At 41.0% G+C, this 17,300-nt stretch overlaps 1 protein-coding gene across 1 annotated transcript in view; it reads right to left on the minus strand.

Moving 5' to 3' along the window:
* The window catches only part of LOC135244710 (E3 ubiquitin-protein ligase NEURL1-like), a 77,999-nt gene extending 61,431 nt beyond the window's left edge, over positions 1 to 16,568 (minus strand). The window contains exon 1 of the mRNA XM_064317216.1: positions 16,198 to 16,568. Coding sequence (XP_064173286.1) covers positions 16,198 to 16,282 — 85 coding nt within the window. The 5' untranslated portion in view covers positions 16,283 to 16,568. The remainder of the gene's footprint in view (positions 1 to 16,197) is intronic.
* Positions 16,569 to 17,300: the final 732 nt, after the last annotated feature.

The following is a 17,300-nucleotide window of genomic DNA, read 5'->3' on the forward strand; positions in this document are numbered from 1 at the left end:
TGTATACAATTTCCATATTTCTGAATTAAAATGTTTTTATTTGCAAGTTATTTTAGTTCTAGTTAATATGCAGTTGTGCTTTAGGGACATTAAATGTCTGTCATCGAGTCTGACAGTGTTGTATGGCAAGTCTGGCACTGAGAGTGCTGTATGATACTGAGAGTGCTGTATGGCTCTGAGAATGCTGCATGACACTGAGAGTGCTGTATGATACTGAGAGTGCTGTATGTCACTGAGAGTGCTGTATGTCACTGAGAGTGTTGTATGGTACTGAGAGTGCTGTATGTCACTGAGAGTGCTGTATGGTACTGAGAGTGCTGTATGTCACTGAGAGTGCTGTATGATACTGAGAGTGATGTATGGTACTGAGAGTGCTGTATGGCCGTGAGAGTGCTGTATGGCAGTGAGAGTGATGTATGGCAGTGAGAGTGCTGTATGGCACTGTGAGTGCTGTATGATACTGAGAGTGCTGTATGATACTGAGAGTGCTGTATGGCACTGAGAGTGCTGTATGATACTGAGAGTGCTGTATGTCACTGAGAGTGCTGTATGTCACTGAGAGTGTTGTATGGTACTGAGAGTGCTGTATGTCACTGAGAGTGCTGTATGGTACTGAGAGTGCTGTATGTCACTGAGAGTGCTGTATGATACTGAGAGTGATGTATGGTACTGAGAGTGCTGTATGGCCGTGAGAGTGCTGCATGGCACTGAGAGTGCTGTATGTCACTGAGAGTGCTGTATGATACTGAGAGTGATGTATGGTACTGAGAGTGCTGTATGGCCGTGAGAGTGCTGTATGGCAGTGAGAGTGATGTATGGCAGTGAGAGTGCTGTATGGCACTGAGAGTGCTGTATGGCACTGAGAGTGATGTATGGCAGTGAGAGTGCTGTATGGCACTGTGAGTGCTGTATGATACTGAGAGTGCTGTATGATACTGAGAGTGATGTATGGCCGTGAGAGTGCTGTATGGCAGTGAGAGTGCTGTATGGTACTGAGAGTGATGTATGGCCGTGAGAGTGCTGCATGACACTGAGAGTGCTGTATGTCACTGAGAGTGCTGTATGATACTGAGAGTGCTGTATGGCACTGAGAGTGCTGTATGTCACTGAGAGTGCTGTATGGCACTGAGAGTGCTGTATGATACTGAGAGTGCTGTATGACACTGAGAGTGCTGTATGATACTGAGAGTGCTGTATGGTACTGAGAGTGTTGTATGACACTGAGAGTGCTGTATGGCCGTGAGAGTGCTGTATGATACTGAGAGTGCTGTATGACACTGAGAGTGCTGTATGTCACTGAGAGTGCAGTATGACACTGAGAGTGCTGTATGATACTGAGAGTGCTGTATGACACTGAGAGTGCTGTATGTCACTGAGAGTGCTGTATGACACTGAGAGTGCTGTATGATACTGAGAGTGCTGTATGGCACTGAGAGTGCTGTATGATACTGAGAGTGCTGTATGGCACTGAGAGTGCTGTATGGTACTGAGAGTGCTGTATGGCCGTGAGAGTGCTGTATGGCAGTGAGAGTGCTGTATGGCAGTGAGAGTGCTGTATGGTACTGAGAGTGCTGTATGGCACTGTGAGTGCTGTATGATACTGAGAGTGCTGTATGGTACTGAGAGTGCTGTATGGCACTGTGAGTGCTGTATGATACTGAGAGTGCTGTATGATACTGAGAGTGATGTATGGCCGTGAGAGTGCTGTATGGCAGTGAGAGTGCTGTATGACACTGAGAGTGCTGTATGTCACTGAGAGTGCTGTATGGTACTGAGAGTGCTGTATGTCACTGAGAGTGCTGTATGGCACTGAGAGTGCTGTATGGTACTGAGAGTGATGTGTGGCAGTGAGAGTGCTGTATGACACTGAGAATGCTGTTTGTCACTGAGAGTGCTGTATGGTACTGAGAGTGATGTATGGCAGGTTTGGCATTGAGAGTGATGTATGGCAGCGAGAGTGCTGTATGGCAGTGAGAGTGCTATATGACACTGAGAGTGCTGTATGATACTGAGAGTGCTGTATGGCTCTGAGAATGCTGCATGACACTGAGAGTGCTGTATGGCACTGAGAGTGCTGTATGACACTGAGAGTGCAGTATGACACTGAGAGTGCTGTATGGTACTGAGAGTGATGTATGGCAGGTTTGGCATTGAGAGTGATGTATGGCAGCGAGAGTGCTGTATGGCAGTGAGAGTGCTGTATGGCACTGAGAGTGCTGTATGACACTGAGAGTGCAGTATGACACTGAGAGTGCTGTATGGTACTGAGAGTGATGTATGGCAGGTTTGGCATTGAGAGTGATGTATGGCAGCGAGAGTGCTGTATGGCAGTGAGAGTGCTATATGACACTGAGAGTGCTGTATGATACTGAGAGTGCTGTATGGCTCTGAGAATGCTGTATGGCACTGAGAGTGCTGTATGGTACTGAGAGTGATGTATGGCACTGAGAGTGCTGTATGGCAGTGAGAGTGCTGTATGATACTGAGAGTGCTGTATGGTACTGAGAGTGATGTATGGCCGTGAGAGTGCTGTATGGCACTGAGAGTGCTGTATGACACTGAGAGTGCAGTATGACACTGAGAGTGTTGTATGACACTGAGAGTGATGTATGGCAGCGAGAGTGCTGTATGGCACTGAGAGTGCTGTATGATACTGAGAGTGCTGTATGGTACTGAGAGTGATGTATGGCCGTGAGAGTGCTGTATGGCAGTGAGAGTGCTGTATGACACTGAGAGTGAGGTATGACTCTGAGACTGCTGTATGGCACTGAGAGTGCTGTATGGCAGGTCTGTTTCTCACTCACATTCCCTGCTATGTTGCTCTGTATAAGATCATCTGCTAAATTAATATAACATAATTTAATATAAGACGAAAATCAAACTCTAAATTTCATCAGTTCAGAAATACACCAAGTAGCTGTGCTGTGTGCGTCCACATTATTCTGTTTCTTAAAACACTCTAAACTCTCTCAATAGCCTTCTGTCCTACCTGGTGGCACAGGAGTGATTGATTAACGTTGTATCAGGCAACCACTGAGCGCATCCTGTTTCTGGCTAAACTGCCAGTATTGCATATCTCCTTGGCAGCTGCAGTGAGAAGGCCTCTTTACTTGCACTGCTTGGGCTATATTAACTCAGCTGATCATATGAAATATTATACTCCCTCAGTGAAATAAACAATGCAACTGTCCAGAAAGCAAAAACTGTCAACAATGGCATGATGAGGTAATGACGATATGCGTTGTCAGACAAACATTACCCTCTTTCACAGGCACCTCACCCAAACATTACCCCCTGTCACAGGCACCTCAGACAAACATTAATCTCTTTCACAGGCACCTCAGACAAACATTACGCTCTGTCACAGGCACCTCAGACAAACATTAATCTCTTTCACAGGCACCTCACACAAACATTACTCTCTTTCACAGGCACCTCAGACAAACATTAATCTCTTTCACAGGCACCTCACACAAACATTAAGCTCTTTCACAGGCACCTCAGACAAACATTAAACTCTTTCACAGGCACCTCACACAACATTACTCTCTTTCACAGGCACCTCAGACAAACATTACTCTCTTTCCAGGCACCTTCACGACAACAATTAAACTCTTTGACAGGACTTTATTCAGAAACATTTGCTGCTGTCAGGGCACTCAGACACGATTACTGTCTGTCAAGGCACCTCAGACACACATTACGCTCTGTCACAGGCACCTCAGACACACATTACGCTCTGTCACAGGCACCTCAGACAAACATTAAACTCTTTCACAGGCACCTCACACAAACATTACTCTCTTTCACAGGCACCTCAGACAAACATTAAACTCTTTCACAGGCACCTCAGACACACATTACGCTCTGTCACAGGCACTGTTACTGTGAAGACTGCTGTGAAATTCTCCTTCATGCACTGTTCCCCGAGCTTACGTAAAACTTCACGTAAATGCAATGCCGTGGTCTTGCTTCAGTTTGAAGTTGGAAAATGGATTATTTCAGAAAAACGATTTTGCGTTGACATTTTGTTTCGGGGTACAGCTGGGAGTTTGATCAGGGTAAGAGCGGGAAATGCTATCGGCACAAGGCTCTGCAAAGACAGGCCTGAAGCCTGTCTTTACCACTTCGGCTCCTTTGATTAAAAGGGCTGGATATATAGAGTAGTTACACACAAGTGATACTGTTTCCAACATAATTTCAATTGGCCACTTACACTGGTATTAAAAAATAACATCTTTCAAGGAATGTTTTTGCCGCAGTGACTTCAAAATAGTGGTTGCTGCCTCTGATATTTCTCTGCGCGTGTTTCTGTGTAAATCAGTGAATTTTGAGCAACAGAAACACGAGGCTGGAACAGAGACCAGCTCCCACGAGAGATCTGTTATTTTACTCCAAAAGTGACTTAAAGACTTCTTGGCTTTTCTTTCAGAAGGCCTCTTGTCCTGGAAGAACATGCAGCATCTAACAAAGAACTCAGTGTTTATTTCATTTAGCCAGTTCATACTTGGCAGACTCACTGATAGATTGGACGTGGTGCAGTGGAGCTACAGCGATGACCTTCCACTGTATGGAATCCCTGCAATAACCCGCTTTAGTGTTTTCGACTCTCAGTAGAAACCATAACACATTCAAGCAATTTAATAGCGCTTTTAAGAACCTGAATGACAAACGGGTATGCAAAAAATTCACTGAAATTCAAAATTCACTGAAATTGGTCCAGGCCAGGTCACATATAATTGACTTGCATTAAAATAATGAAAAAAGAATTCTAGTTATTGTCTTGGTTGTATAATGTTGGCAACTTTGGTACTGAATTGAAGTAACCTTTGAAAGCATACCATGCAAGTGCACCTAATATTGATTAGTTTTTTTTACCAAAAATCCCATTAATTGTATTACACATTTTGTCACTGAGGTATAAAGTCTGAAGCATGGACTGTAGAAAAATATGGACGTCACAGTGATGTCACCTATTGACTCGGAAAAGGGTTTTGAAGCCTGGGAAGTGTAGTTTGCGGGCGTCACCATGTTGTACAAATTGGAGCCAGAGACTGCGCAGTAGGGACTTGAAGTCCAGTCGTCCACTAAGTGCGTGAGATACAGTGACTCGGTAGTGACGCAACCTTCCCTGATTTGACCACAAAAAATTACCAAAATATTACCGTCCCGTCCAAATAGCATGATAATTTAACAAATCAACATATGGGGTGACTATTGCGACCACATTTTGTGGAAAAAAATTATTTTTTGACAGCATTGTTTTATTGAGTTACATTAACACGGGTGGCTGAAACACCTGTGCTGGAGCCAACCGCACTGGCGCTAGTGAGCAATGTCTCTCGACAAGGCAGAGAAGTGAGCGTCAATTATGCAACCCGGTTTTGGCTGCTTGGTTTGAAGTAAGATCTGACAGACAGACAGACCCCCTCCCATTTGCCAAATGAAATCACCCTGAGCGTGACGCTGATGACACCCCAAGGGGAGCTTGCGGTGGACACACCAGACTCAGCACAGCACAGCACATCCAAATCCATGTTTATTTGCAGAAGGACGTCCTGAACTGCTTCCTGGCGAATGTTTACAGGCTTCAGTTTTAAGGTCACCCCTGAAAACATGCGAGCCCAAGCACAAGCACGTGTGTCGGTTCACAGTAACGGCTGCAGCGTAGCTTAAAATGGCTGCGGGTGGAACCGACTCACTGTAAACAACGTGCGATTTGTGTTTGAAGACGTACAGCTGTTTATCCTACGAAACCTGGAAGAATATGGTGACAGTATGATATGTATTATATTTGCGCATATGTGCTGATTAGGTTGAGCCTGCTAGAAATGACCATACTATTTTGAAAGAAAACTGAAATTTATTTACGTTTTCCCCACAAAGTGATTAGAAATGAGCATTAAGTGAAGCTGATCAAGAGATCAGTCGCAATATTATTGACTCATGTATGTATCATGATCCAAAAATAAGAGACCAGTCGCAAATGTGTTTTACAACAATAATGTTGTATTTCTTGCATAATGCATTCTCAAATGTAAAAATGGCTTGTGAAGATTTGAATCTGCATTTGCGGATCACATGACATGCATCCTCTCACTGTTCCCGTGCCACGATCCAAATAGCTACCGATCCACACTCAAATAGCTACCAATCCACACTCAAATAGCTACCAATCCACACTCAAATAGCTACCAATCCACACTCAAATAGCTACCAATCCACACTCAAATAGCTACCAATCCACACTCAAATAGCTACCAATCCACACTCAAATAGCTACCAATCCACACTCAAATAGCTATCGAGTCACGCTCAAATAGCTACTGATCCACATGCAAATACATTACATTACAGGCATTTAGCAGATGCTCTTATCCAGAGAGACTTACCCTACTTTATTTATTTATTTATTTATTTTGCATTTACATTGCATCCATTCATACAGCTGTATATAAACTGAAGCACTGCAAGTTAAGTACCTTGCTCAAGGGTACAACGGCAGTGTCCCACCCAGGAATCGAACCTGTGACCTTTAGGTTACAAGATACGATTCTTACCCATTATACCACATGGCCTTCCAGCTGGCTGGCTGTCTTATTCTGAAAGAATAAGACATTATTGAGATATTATTGAGACTAATCTCTCTCTATATAACAATGATAATTAGTAAGACTGAAAACTGTTTTTTCGAGTTTACACCAACAAATTATGCACATGCATATACTGTTGCTATGAAATTTATTTCAGTTGAAGAAAACGGTGCAGTGAATCACAACTCCACCATAAACACTGACTACAATTTGCCTGTAAAATAAATACCGAAAAGGCCTCTCACGACTCGGAAAACAGAAAACAGACAAAAGGTCGAGCTGATGTGACAAGCTACGCAAAACAGCAGTTAATAATCTTGTTGCCATGTTTACTGCTGCATAATAAACTGTCTAACACATGCCGACAGCGGACATGCGGCACGCGAACCAGCTGAGGAATTCAGCCGAGCCCTGAGCGCAGGAAAAGGTGATGTCCAAACAGCAGCATTTAAAAGAGCAGGCAAGAAGAGGAACAGGAAGTGCGATGAAAGGACATTACGCGTGCTTTCCAGAACATCTGTCCGGCGCACTGCCGTGTGGCTGGCTGGCGGCGTGCACGAGGACCGCACTTCAGCGTTCGGAGGTAATGAAACGTAAAGAAAACGAAGGAGGAACATAAAACTGATAATGGCTTCAGTCTCTTATTGGTTCACCGTCAGGTACTTGGCATGCACATGGACATTTAATACGACGGTCTCAAATGACAATGTGTTCTGAGGAAAAAAAGGAATTAATTTAGCCGGGTATTTATTACAAGTAATTATGCGTATGAACACATCTTCAGAATATGTGTAAAAAAACTGGCACCACCATTAAAATGTTGCCCTGTCTGTAATGGTGACAGTAATCAGAGAAAGGCATATTCTTTTGACAGTGTGACAATGCACTGGAAGAACTGGACTGTGACAGCTACACTGAAAACTCATGAGGAAATGCACAAATAAAATGTGCTCCCTATAAGAACTGAATGTGATTTTGTAGTTCCTGGTCATTTATATCTTTATGTAAAGCTTCTATAATGAAAAACAATCACCAATTTGGGAAATATTGTCATTGAGCAACAATTATGACAGCTTTTGTGCCTGAGCAAAATATATGCAAATATTTTGCCTCACATTTGTGCAAAAATAAATGAATAAATGAAACAGGTTGTTTTCTACCATACATACAACACAAGCTACATAGCTAGTCATTTAGCTATGTGAACTACATGGAAAATAAAATTTGTTAACAAACTAGCAAACGATTTAGATAGTCGGGTGAAAAACTGAATTTGTGTATAAGCAAACAGCTGTTGCCGATTGTGAGTGTGTGTAAAGTAGTGAAGAATGCACTGTTGCTCCTGAATGAGAAAATACGCTGGAAGAATGTCCTGTTTCTGACTAACAGTTCAAACAAATGAAAATGCTCTTGGCTACGCACGCTATGCAGCCATCGTGTAAACAGACACAGGTACGTAACAGTGAGCATACGGACACCTGTGCGTCACAGAACAAACGGTGTCCGCTTCCCCTTCGTGAACCAGGGTGGCCTTATCAGTGTGGTCAGATGACATCTGCATTGGTAACAATTACAGCACTGTGATCTTTCCATCCTGCTATAAATCACATGGAGAAAAAGAGGGAAACTCCACAAGGCCTAACCTCCGTCACTGAAAAAAGTAATGAAGTATTTTAATTTTTATGACGTATTACAAGTGTCTTGGATGACAAGGACATGCTGCAGTGAAAATATTCTCAAGGTTCTGTAGGTTTAGCTTTAGTGTAGGTTTCAGCAGAGTAGAATATATGGTTTTTGAGATTCAGACCAGAAACTCATGTAACCTACAGGAGACAACCAATGAATTGCAGAGCCAGGATATGTAGAAGCGATCAAATAAACAGTTTTCTCATCTCAAAAAGCTGTTTTCTCAATTTTTGTGATCACTGATCTTGTCAAATCGGGTTTGTGCGAAAAACAACATTAGCATTAAGGTGTGGGTCAAAGGTCAGGACGGGTTGACTGCATGGAGGTCTTGCTTGCTGGAGCCTACAGACTTTTTATAATGACCATGCATGTGCTCGTAGGGCCTTCTGAAACGTGAATCTTAATTCCCCATATACTTCACTGCACGCTGCACCTTTGTGTGTGTCTCCAAATATGTGACCTTTTGGACATTTATGATTAATTTAAACGATCAAAAATATTTAAAAAATATGAAAGGATAAAATCATTTTGTCATTGCAGGTCCCCCTTGCAGAAGAGATTTCAATCTCAATGGGGTTTTGCTGGTTAAAGAAAGGTTAAATAAAATCAAAAGAAACAAGGAGTCATAAACCTGTCATTTGTAACATGCTGTATTGCATTCAAAATATGCTGTTCTCTATGAAACAATTCTGTATTGTGTATGGAAGGAACATTTCTTGCATGGATGCCAAGGATGGAAGGGTTATTTATGGTCATAATACAGTATATTACCAGCTGAGCCACTTTGGGATACAAATAAAAGCATTTTTTATTGCATACTGTAATTCTAACAGCAACAATAATTTTTAGTCCTCACAATGGAAAAATACAGTATGATACACAGAGTATCACAGAAATGTTAGCTTATCTGAAGTTTGCTTTCGTTCAGTTCCAAGAGATAGTTTTAGGAAGCACCCGTTTACAAAATGCAGACCACACATGCTTACTGTTGACAGACAGGCTGAGATGAACATTCAGTTGTGTTATTTCTGATTTGTGATTTGGCATGGGCAGTGTTATGAGATAAGACAAATGAAGGATGGTGGCTTGTCATGGTCCAAGGGAAATGGTGTCCCTGCATTGTGACATCAGATCTACACACCTGTGTAATAGGTTGATGTACTTGGCAAAAACAAACAAAAAAACCTTCCAATCTCCAAAAGAAAAAGCATAGAACATTCTGAACACTTGAATCACTCTGTCTCCCCCATATATGGACACAAATTCCATTCTTTTAAAGGTCTGTATTTTGAAGATCATTGGAACTTTAAAGGAAAAAGGAGCAATTATGCTTAATCAGTGAACACTTAGGAGTTATTTGAGATTTGATTTTCTGGGTTGGTATTTTCATAGTACAGCCAAAGTGGAACCATTCCAATGTGATAACAAAGGCTTTTATGGAGAATGTTGCAAAAAGCTTTTTTTTTTGTAAATACACTGCTTTCCATGATGATTACCAGTATTCATTGCTCATACATATTATTTTGAAAGTTTTCCGTACATCTGCATAAGTGGTTGCAACATGCCTATTTGAGCCAACCAATGTTATTATGTCTTTACAAAGGTCCATAGTTCCTTTTAAATTCCAAACCGTAATATAATCTAAATCGGATTAGCATTATTCTCACAAAAGAAACAACATCAATGAAAATTCTCTCTTGGCCTCAGTCATGGAGAAGATATCTGGAGAAAAATAACCCAGAAAGGCCTGTTCAGTTTTTTGGCTTAATCCCACTAAGGATAATCAATGGCAATAAACATTGCAGTTATGGGAATGTTTAAGCTAGTGCGTGCTGCACAATATTAATAGGGAGAGAAGGTATTTGTCAAACATTACAGTACGTTCCCTTGGTGAATATTGTCTCTGAGGGGACAGGGCCAAGCGTACACACATGCTCTCAAATGCTGTCTTCGATTGTCGGTTGTTTGAAAATCGACTCACGCAGTTTAATCTTCTTCATGGGAATAAAAGTTTGTTTAAATAAACTGCATTTGAAACAGAAGTGACTGTTGTTCACAGATTCCAGTGTAATTCCCCCCAAAGCAAATATGTTTTGTATCATTCCAATGAAACAGTTTCCTCTCTCTTTGCTATTTGAAAATAATTAATGCAGAATGAAAATGGAATGCTTGCAGCATAATAATTGAAAATGAAAACTCCCTCCCTGCCTGGGCCGTGCGAAGATTTGTGTTTTTGAACAATGAGGATCTGTGTGTACTCCTGCATACATTATCACTCAATAAGACAAGCTGAAATAGCAGGCTCAGTGATGAGGATCTGTGTGTACTGTATCATACATTATCACTCAATAAGACAAGCTGAAATAGCAGGCTCAGTGATGAGGATCTGTGTGTACTCCTGCATACATTATCACTCAACAAGACAAGCTGAAATAGCAGGCTCAGTGATGAGGATCTGTGTGTACTCCTGCATACATTATCACTCAACAAGACAAGCTGAAATAGCAGGCTCAGTGATGAGGATCTGTGTGAACTCCTGCATACATTATCACTCAATAAGACAAGCTGAAATAGCAGGCTCAGTGATGAGGATCTGTGTGTACTGTAGCATACATTATCACTCAATAAGACAAGCTGAAATAGCAGGCTCAGTGATGAGGATCTGTGTGTACTGTAGCATACATTATCACTCAATAAGACAAGCTGAAATAATAGGCTCAATGATGAGTTTCTGTGTGAACTCCTGCATACATTATCACTCAATAAGACAAGCTGAAATAGCAGGCTCAGTGATGAGGATCTGTGTGTACTGTAGCATACATTATCACTCAATAAGACAAGCTGAAATAGCAGGCTCAGTGATGAGGATCTGTGTGTACTGTAGCATACATTATCACTCAATAAGACAAGCTGAAATAGCAGGCTCAGTGATGAGGATCTGTGTGAACTCCTGCATGCATTATCACTCAATAAGACAAGCTGAAATAGCAGGCTCAGTGATGAGGATCTGTGTGTACTGTATCATACATTATCACTCAATAAGACAAGCTGAAATAGCAGGCTCAGTGATGAGGATCTGTGTGTACTGTATCAAACATTATCACTCAATAAGACAAGCTGAAATAGCAGGCTCAGTGATGAGGATCTGTGTGTACTGTATCAAACATTATCACTCAATAAGACAAGCTGAAATAGCAGGCTCAGTGATGAGGATCTGTGTGTACTGTATCAAACATTATCACTCAACAAGACAAGCTGAAATATTAGGCTCAATTTCTAGCATCTAGCTGTAAAAACAGTGATACATAATCAACAAAAAAAATTTGTTATGTAAATTAGCCAATGAATATTACGCCTAATTCTCAGATCATAAGTGAAATGTAATGAAAGTGAAATGATCCACTGAGCTCTCCTTCGTTGTGCTTGCCCTGAGTCAGCCTAGCCTTCAGTGTTATGTGCCTGAAATGTGTTTGCTGTAGGCTCAGTGATGAAAACATGTGTCATATGTGATGACATCTCCCCAGTGGAAAGGAAGCTTTCCTCCGAGTACTCTTCCATCAGTGAGTACGGGAGTCTCCATTTCTGGTTTGGGTCCCAGCCCATATGCATCACGTAACATCAAACAAAGCAAACGCCACACGTGAAATAACCCACCTTAGACGTAGCATGAGGCGTATTGACTGAGCAAACCTATGCACAGCGAAGCATTCCACAGTGGAATGCACTGGCGATGCCGTCCATTAATGCTTTAGTGTTGCTAGCGGAACAGGTGGGCAGCATTTTACCTGGGACAGAACCTGTGCTTTCTCCTCTTCCAGCAGGGTTATTAATCTATGACTGAAGAGCAGAGAGGAGTGGAGAAATAGACTCTCACGGTTAGAATTTGAGCAGCTTTAAAAAGAAAAAAAAATATCCCTTCCTTTTTTTGTAGTAAAAACAAGTATTTGCTTGAATATAAATGTTAAGACATATCATTGTAGAAATATATTTGTGTGAAGCCATGCATGACAGAACACTTGTGGGGGCTTCTGGGGACTTTAAACCTTTACTTGATATGTTACTGATTTCAGTTATTCATACTTAGATCTCTCTGAGCACTGCTCCTTGCCGATTGCATAATGATGACAAACTTGCTCGGGGATGAAACTGAAGGGTACAGATATGAGCAGGCTCCTGCTGTGCGTCTCTTGCACAGGGAACATCCAGTTTGTACGCGCAATGCGCTCTGCCTCTCTCCCTCCTTCACAGACGCGTGGGCCGCTCTCTCCTGCCGCACCTTCGCCGTTTCCCACCCACGGATCCTCGCGCGTCTGTGAGCGCCGCTCGCTGCTCAAACCCCTCTGCGGCTTCCTCCCCCCGCGTCTGACGGAGAGCGCGTTATTCCACAGAACGTCACCACTCCGTGACCGAACAAACCGTCTCTGCGGAGTTCGGCACGTGTCACACGTGCTCCTCTGAAGGCATGCTGGCTCGGCGTAGATGAAAGACACAATAAAGAAAGGACGTTTTTTAAATTCCCTTTTTAAAGTAAGCCCTTTGGCCTTAAAGAACACACGTAAGCAGTCTGTTAATCGGGGGGAGGCACCAGGCGGGCATATGGCGGTTGGTTGCTAACGCGGGGCAGAAGTGGGCTCATCGCCGCTGCATCATAAATATGGATGTAGCCAGTACAAACAGGATTTCAGCAACACATCTGCCTTGGCTCATGCTATGGCCCTGACATCATCTGTTCTACAGTCCCCCTCTGAGCATCAGTGCCTGTCGGGGGGGATGGAACATATAAATAAAAATCACTGAAGTGCAATTGTTTGAAAATCTTGACAGAAACCAGGAAACCAAGCTAAATCCACTCAAAAAAAGACAGAAAGAAAGAGAAGGGTCAAGATGAAAATTAAAAACACAACGCGGCTGTGCTTTCGTGGTCTTTCTGGACGCCACTCATCAGCGTCCGCTATTATCCGCAACAGAGCTAATTAGCACTCAGGAACAATCGCCATGGAAACGGTTTACATTTCACGCTCGGTTGTCAAGGAAACATGGATTAATGGGATAGATTCCCGCTTAGCCTTGCATAAGTGCATTTGCAATGAGTAGTCACAGAACCGATGGACAGTGTGTTGCAGCCAAATAAACAGCATCATCCCCGAAGATAATAGCTCCCAAAGTTCCAGCTTGGATTTACTCATAACACATTAAAACATGTCATTTTGTGTTAAAAAAAAATCACAAAAATGACAGCACAATGACAGAGTTAACTTTTTACATCCTTAATGAAGATAAGTAAACTTTTGTATGTTTCAACTGTATTCAAAGATTAATTTTGCCTGTGCTACCCTAGACGTTACTGCAAGCCTATGGAAACACATATGTCAAACTCTCAGGCCATTATTGTGCTTAAGGATCAGCTGTATCCTTTAATCCAGATGTTAGATGGGGTGGCACTAAGAACTCGTAAAACACTCTTTTCTACTCGTGCTCCAACAACATAAATCTGTGAACTGTTCCTTCTCCCTCCAGTCCTAATGTCAGAACATGTGCATTTCAATTTGGCTCCTGACAGTGGAAAAAAAATGCTAATTAGCATGCTTCAGAACAAATTAGAATGTAATTAGAGTGTGTAATTAGAAAGTAAACTTTGTGTGTTACTCTAAATATGAGCATGCGCTAAAATACCCAAAATACAGACCTGACATTGCTAGTCACCGTACTCTAGCTCACACAATGCACATCTAGAACTTTCTGAGTAAGGCACCGGGGTCCATATTCCACGGCTGGATCTGAATCAATATTGCCAATAAAACGCCCGAGATCGAGGCTAATGTTTTTGTTTACTTGAATAATGAAACTGTTTACGGAGGACAATTTAATTTGGAAAGCCAGAGGACAGGGAGAAGCAAATAGATGTTATTTGTTTGAAATAAACTTTGAAATAATTATGGACTTGCCGTTGAGCAATAAGGCTTGAATCAAAAAAGCAGACAAAAGGCATCTGTTTATACCGACTCTGTGCACACAGTGTGCTCGTTAAGCCAAATATTAATCATCTGTCCATCTATAACAATCTGTCCATCTGTCTCTCGTCTCCTGAAACACCAGTGTCTTGTGCCCCTGGCCTACAGTATCATCTGAAAATAATTATTTTAATGTTACTTACGTTCCATTCAGGGCTGTTCTCTATTATCAGTAGTATATGTTATAGTTGACATTTAACATGTGTCCGGTATTTCATTTGACATAAAATAAATACATGCTAACAGGCATTTCAAAATAAATGGCATAAAAAAAAACATTTACAGTAAATATATATTTTATATATACCAAGGACACATCCAGCCGAAGGACTGTATGAGAAAGGTCTTTCCTTGAATTTTATTCTTATGGAATGAACCATAATGGCCGACTTTTCACTATATGTGACTGCACTTGAATGGAAATTGTAACAGGATGCATTTTGTACTGCTGTCTGAGTGCCTCATTCCATACATAATACATGGTGGTGAACATAGTGTAATGAATTAATTGCCGGAAAACAACACTGACAACATACATGGTAAAATGTTCGGGGTTAAATCAACTCTTACAGAGTACATATGGTCCCTGCTAGACTCATAAGTACTCTGTTAGAGTTGAATTAACCCTGGACATTTTACTGTGTATTGCTTTAGTACAAAAATCCTTTGGTAGCACTGCTTCACTATATAACCTCAGGCCTGCATGACATTACCATAATTATGACATAAGGCCACTCAGTATCAGCGATGAAAGTTTAGTACAGCTCATAACAAGTGTCACTGCCATAATTTATGCAGCAAAATTTTACAAAACTGTCCAAATGTCATTAAAGTGGATACGATGTACATTATAGCAGTGTAATAGCATTTATCACAAGGTGTTATACATAGTCATGACAGGAGATACAACATAATAAGTCTGTGAAAAATCTGATCATTTTGTAGTTCTTTAAAATAAAATAGGAGCCTCATCTCTTAGCATTACAGGTTAGTATGCATCTAGATAAAAAAAACTAATAGTAATGAATAAATAGATGTAGCCTATTTATTTGCCTAATCCACCTACACCTCTTTTACAGTGTAGGTAGATTTGGGTTTGGATATGAGTAGTTTATATTTTTATTTAATTTATTTTTATATTTATTTATTTCCGTATTTAAAACGGGAAACCCCGAGATGGTCCATACATCCACCCAAAAGAGAAACATTAATTTTTTTTATTTATTTATTAGACATTTACTGTTTTACTGTTACACGTTCGATTCGATCCATACGCATGTCAACCATTTGCCAAGACACTCCTTTCAATTTAGAATCCCGATTTATTTTATTGATTTATTCAATGTCAAGGGATGTTGTATTTGGCACTGATTAAATGCGCAGCCCTTGATAGCTTTTTGACATGTCTGCATTGCAACCGTATTATAAATAATGACGTTGAAATAACATTTAAAGGACACGATGGGGAAGGAATGACCATACGTTTTCAATACTAGGCTACATTTGATCTTATGCGTGTATGTTTTGCCAACAAATGTCACGACTTTTTAATTACATCGAGCCGGATAGAAAGTACACTCCAGATCAGGAGGCGCTGTCCTTCAGCACCACGGTTGCCCTGAGATTACAGGTGTAATTGGAAATAGAGTAATAGCTTCAAGTTTTTTTATTCCCACATTTTGCAGTTTTATCGACTTCAGTTGAAGGAAACTCCTTCATACATTTTGCATACAGCGTGTCTAGCGTTAATTTCAAGTAACCGGCTGTACTGGTTGAGTGCATACACTCGAGACTATATGTTTTATGGAAACCATTTACGAATACATCACTGAAATGATTTGAAAATTATTTTAAGTGACTGCATCAGTATATGTGCTGATTAAAAGGAAAGTCCAAAATCTACTGACCTGTTTTAAAATTTGGAAAAGTTCCAAATCGGTGGTGATGACGCCTTCTTTGCAATGTCGGTATGCTCGACAAAGTGTTGCCCATAACCGAGGTCGAATTATAACTCAGGGCTCAGTTTAAACCGTCTTTATCCAGGATATCCAATGACTGTTTCCTTTTTTAATTTAAACTTTTTCGTTCAAGGCACACCGGCTGGAGAGCAGCATGTCACGTAACAGTCGTGGGCGTAGATCAGTCTAAAGTACGTCAGCGTCACACAGTTTTTCTAGACGATTTAGGTTTTAAACCGTAATACACAAATACGGGTGCTGCGTGTTTCTTCTGACATTGATTTTGGACGGTAAGCGATGTTTTTGCTCGGGGATTTTAGCTTCTCGTTTGTTGTGGACCGTCTTTGTTTGTCGGCTACTATATGCAATAACGGCCCATTTGCAAGCTGCCTGCATATTAAATATAGGATTTCCTGCTTATCTTGTATTATAGTAGGCCTACCTCTCCATCTGTGACAGTGATACGGTAACAACTGCATTTGACAGTGATTAACTAACCGGATACTCTGAATTAGCTATGTTAAAGAGGTACACAGGCAACGCTCAATTGGCATGGATAGCCTAAGGAAAGAGCAGTTGTGAATTTGTTGTTCTAAATGAGAAAATTCAGATATCTCTTGGAGAAGACAATAGAAATACAATTTTGTAAATACAGCCTTACTCATAGATTCTGAATTTAATAACATGAAATGGATACCGATTCAAACAAAACAACAATTGATTAGTGGAAGGATTTTGGTAGCTCATTTGCCAGGAATACTTTTATGCTACATCAGTTGATTGATCCTCACATTTCAAATTATACTTAACAAAGCATAATACAGTAACAAATAAATATTTTTCCAGTCTTCAAAGGAGCAACTTAATACTAATAATTTCAAAGGTTGACACAGCTGAAAGAGGATTTTGTAACATTATGCATATAAGTGAATGACCAATGATTAACAATGTCAGCTTTCCCTTTGCATACTCCAACAGAAAATGATTTCCAGAAAAATATGTTTGTTCTGTTTTTATTTTCTGCATCATACTTGTAGCCAAGTTTCACGCAT

This window comes from Anguilla rostrata, chromosome 18 (assembly GCF_018555375.3).
Source record: "Anguilla rostrata isolate EN2019 chromosome 18, ASM1855537v3, whole genome shotgun sequence".
Lineage (NCBI taxonomy): Eukaryota > Metazoa > Chordata > Actinopteri > Anguilliformes > Anguillidae > Anguilla > Anguilla rostrata.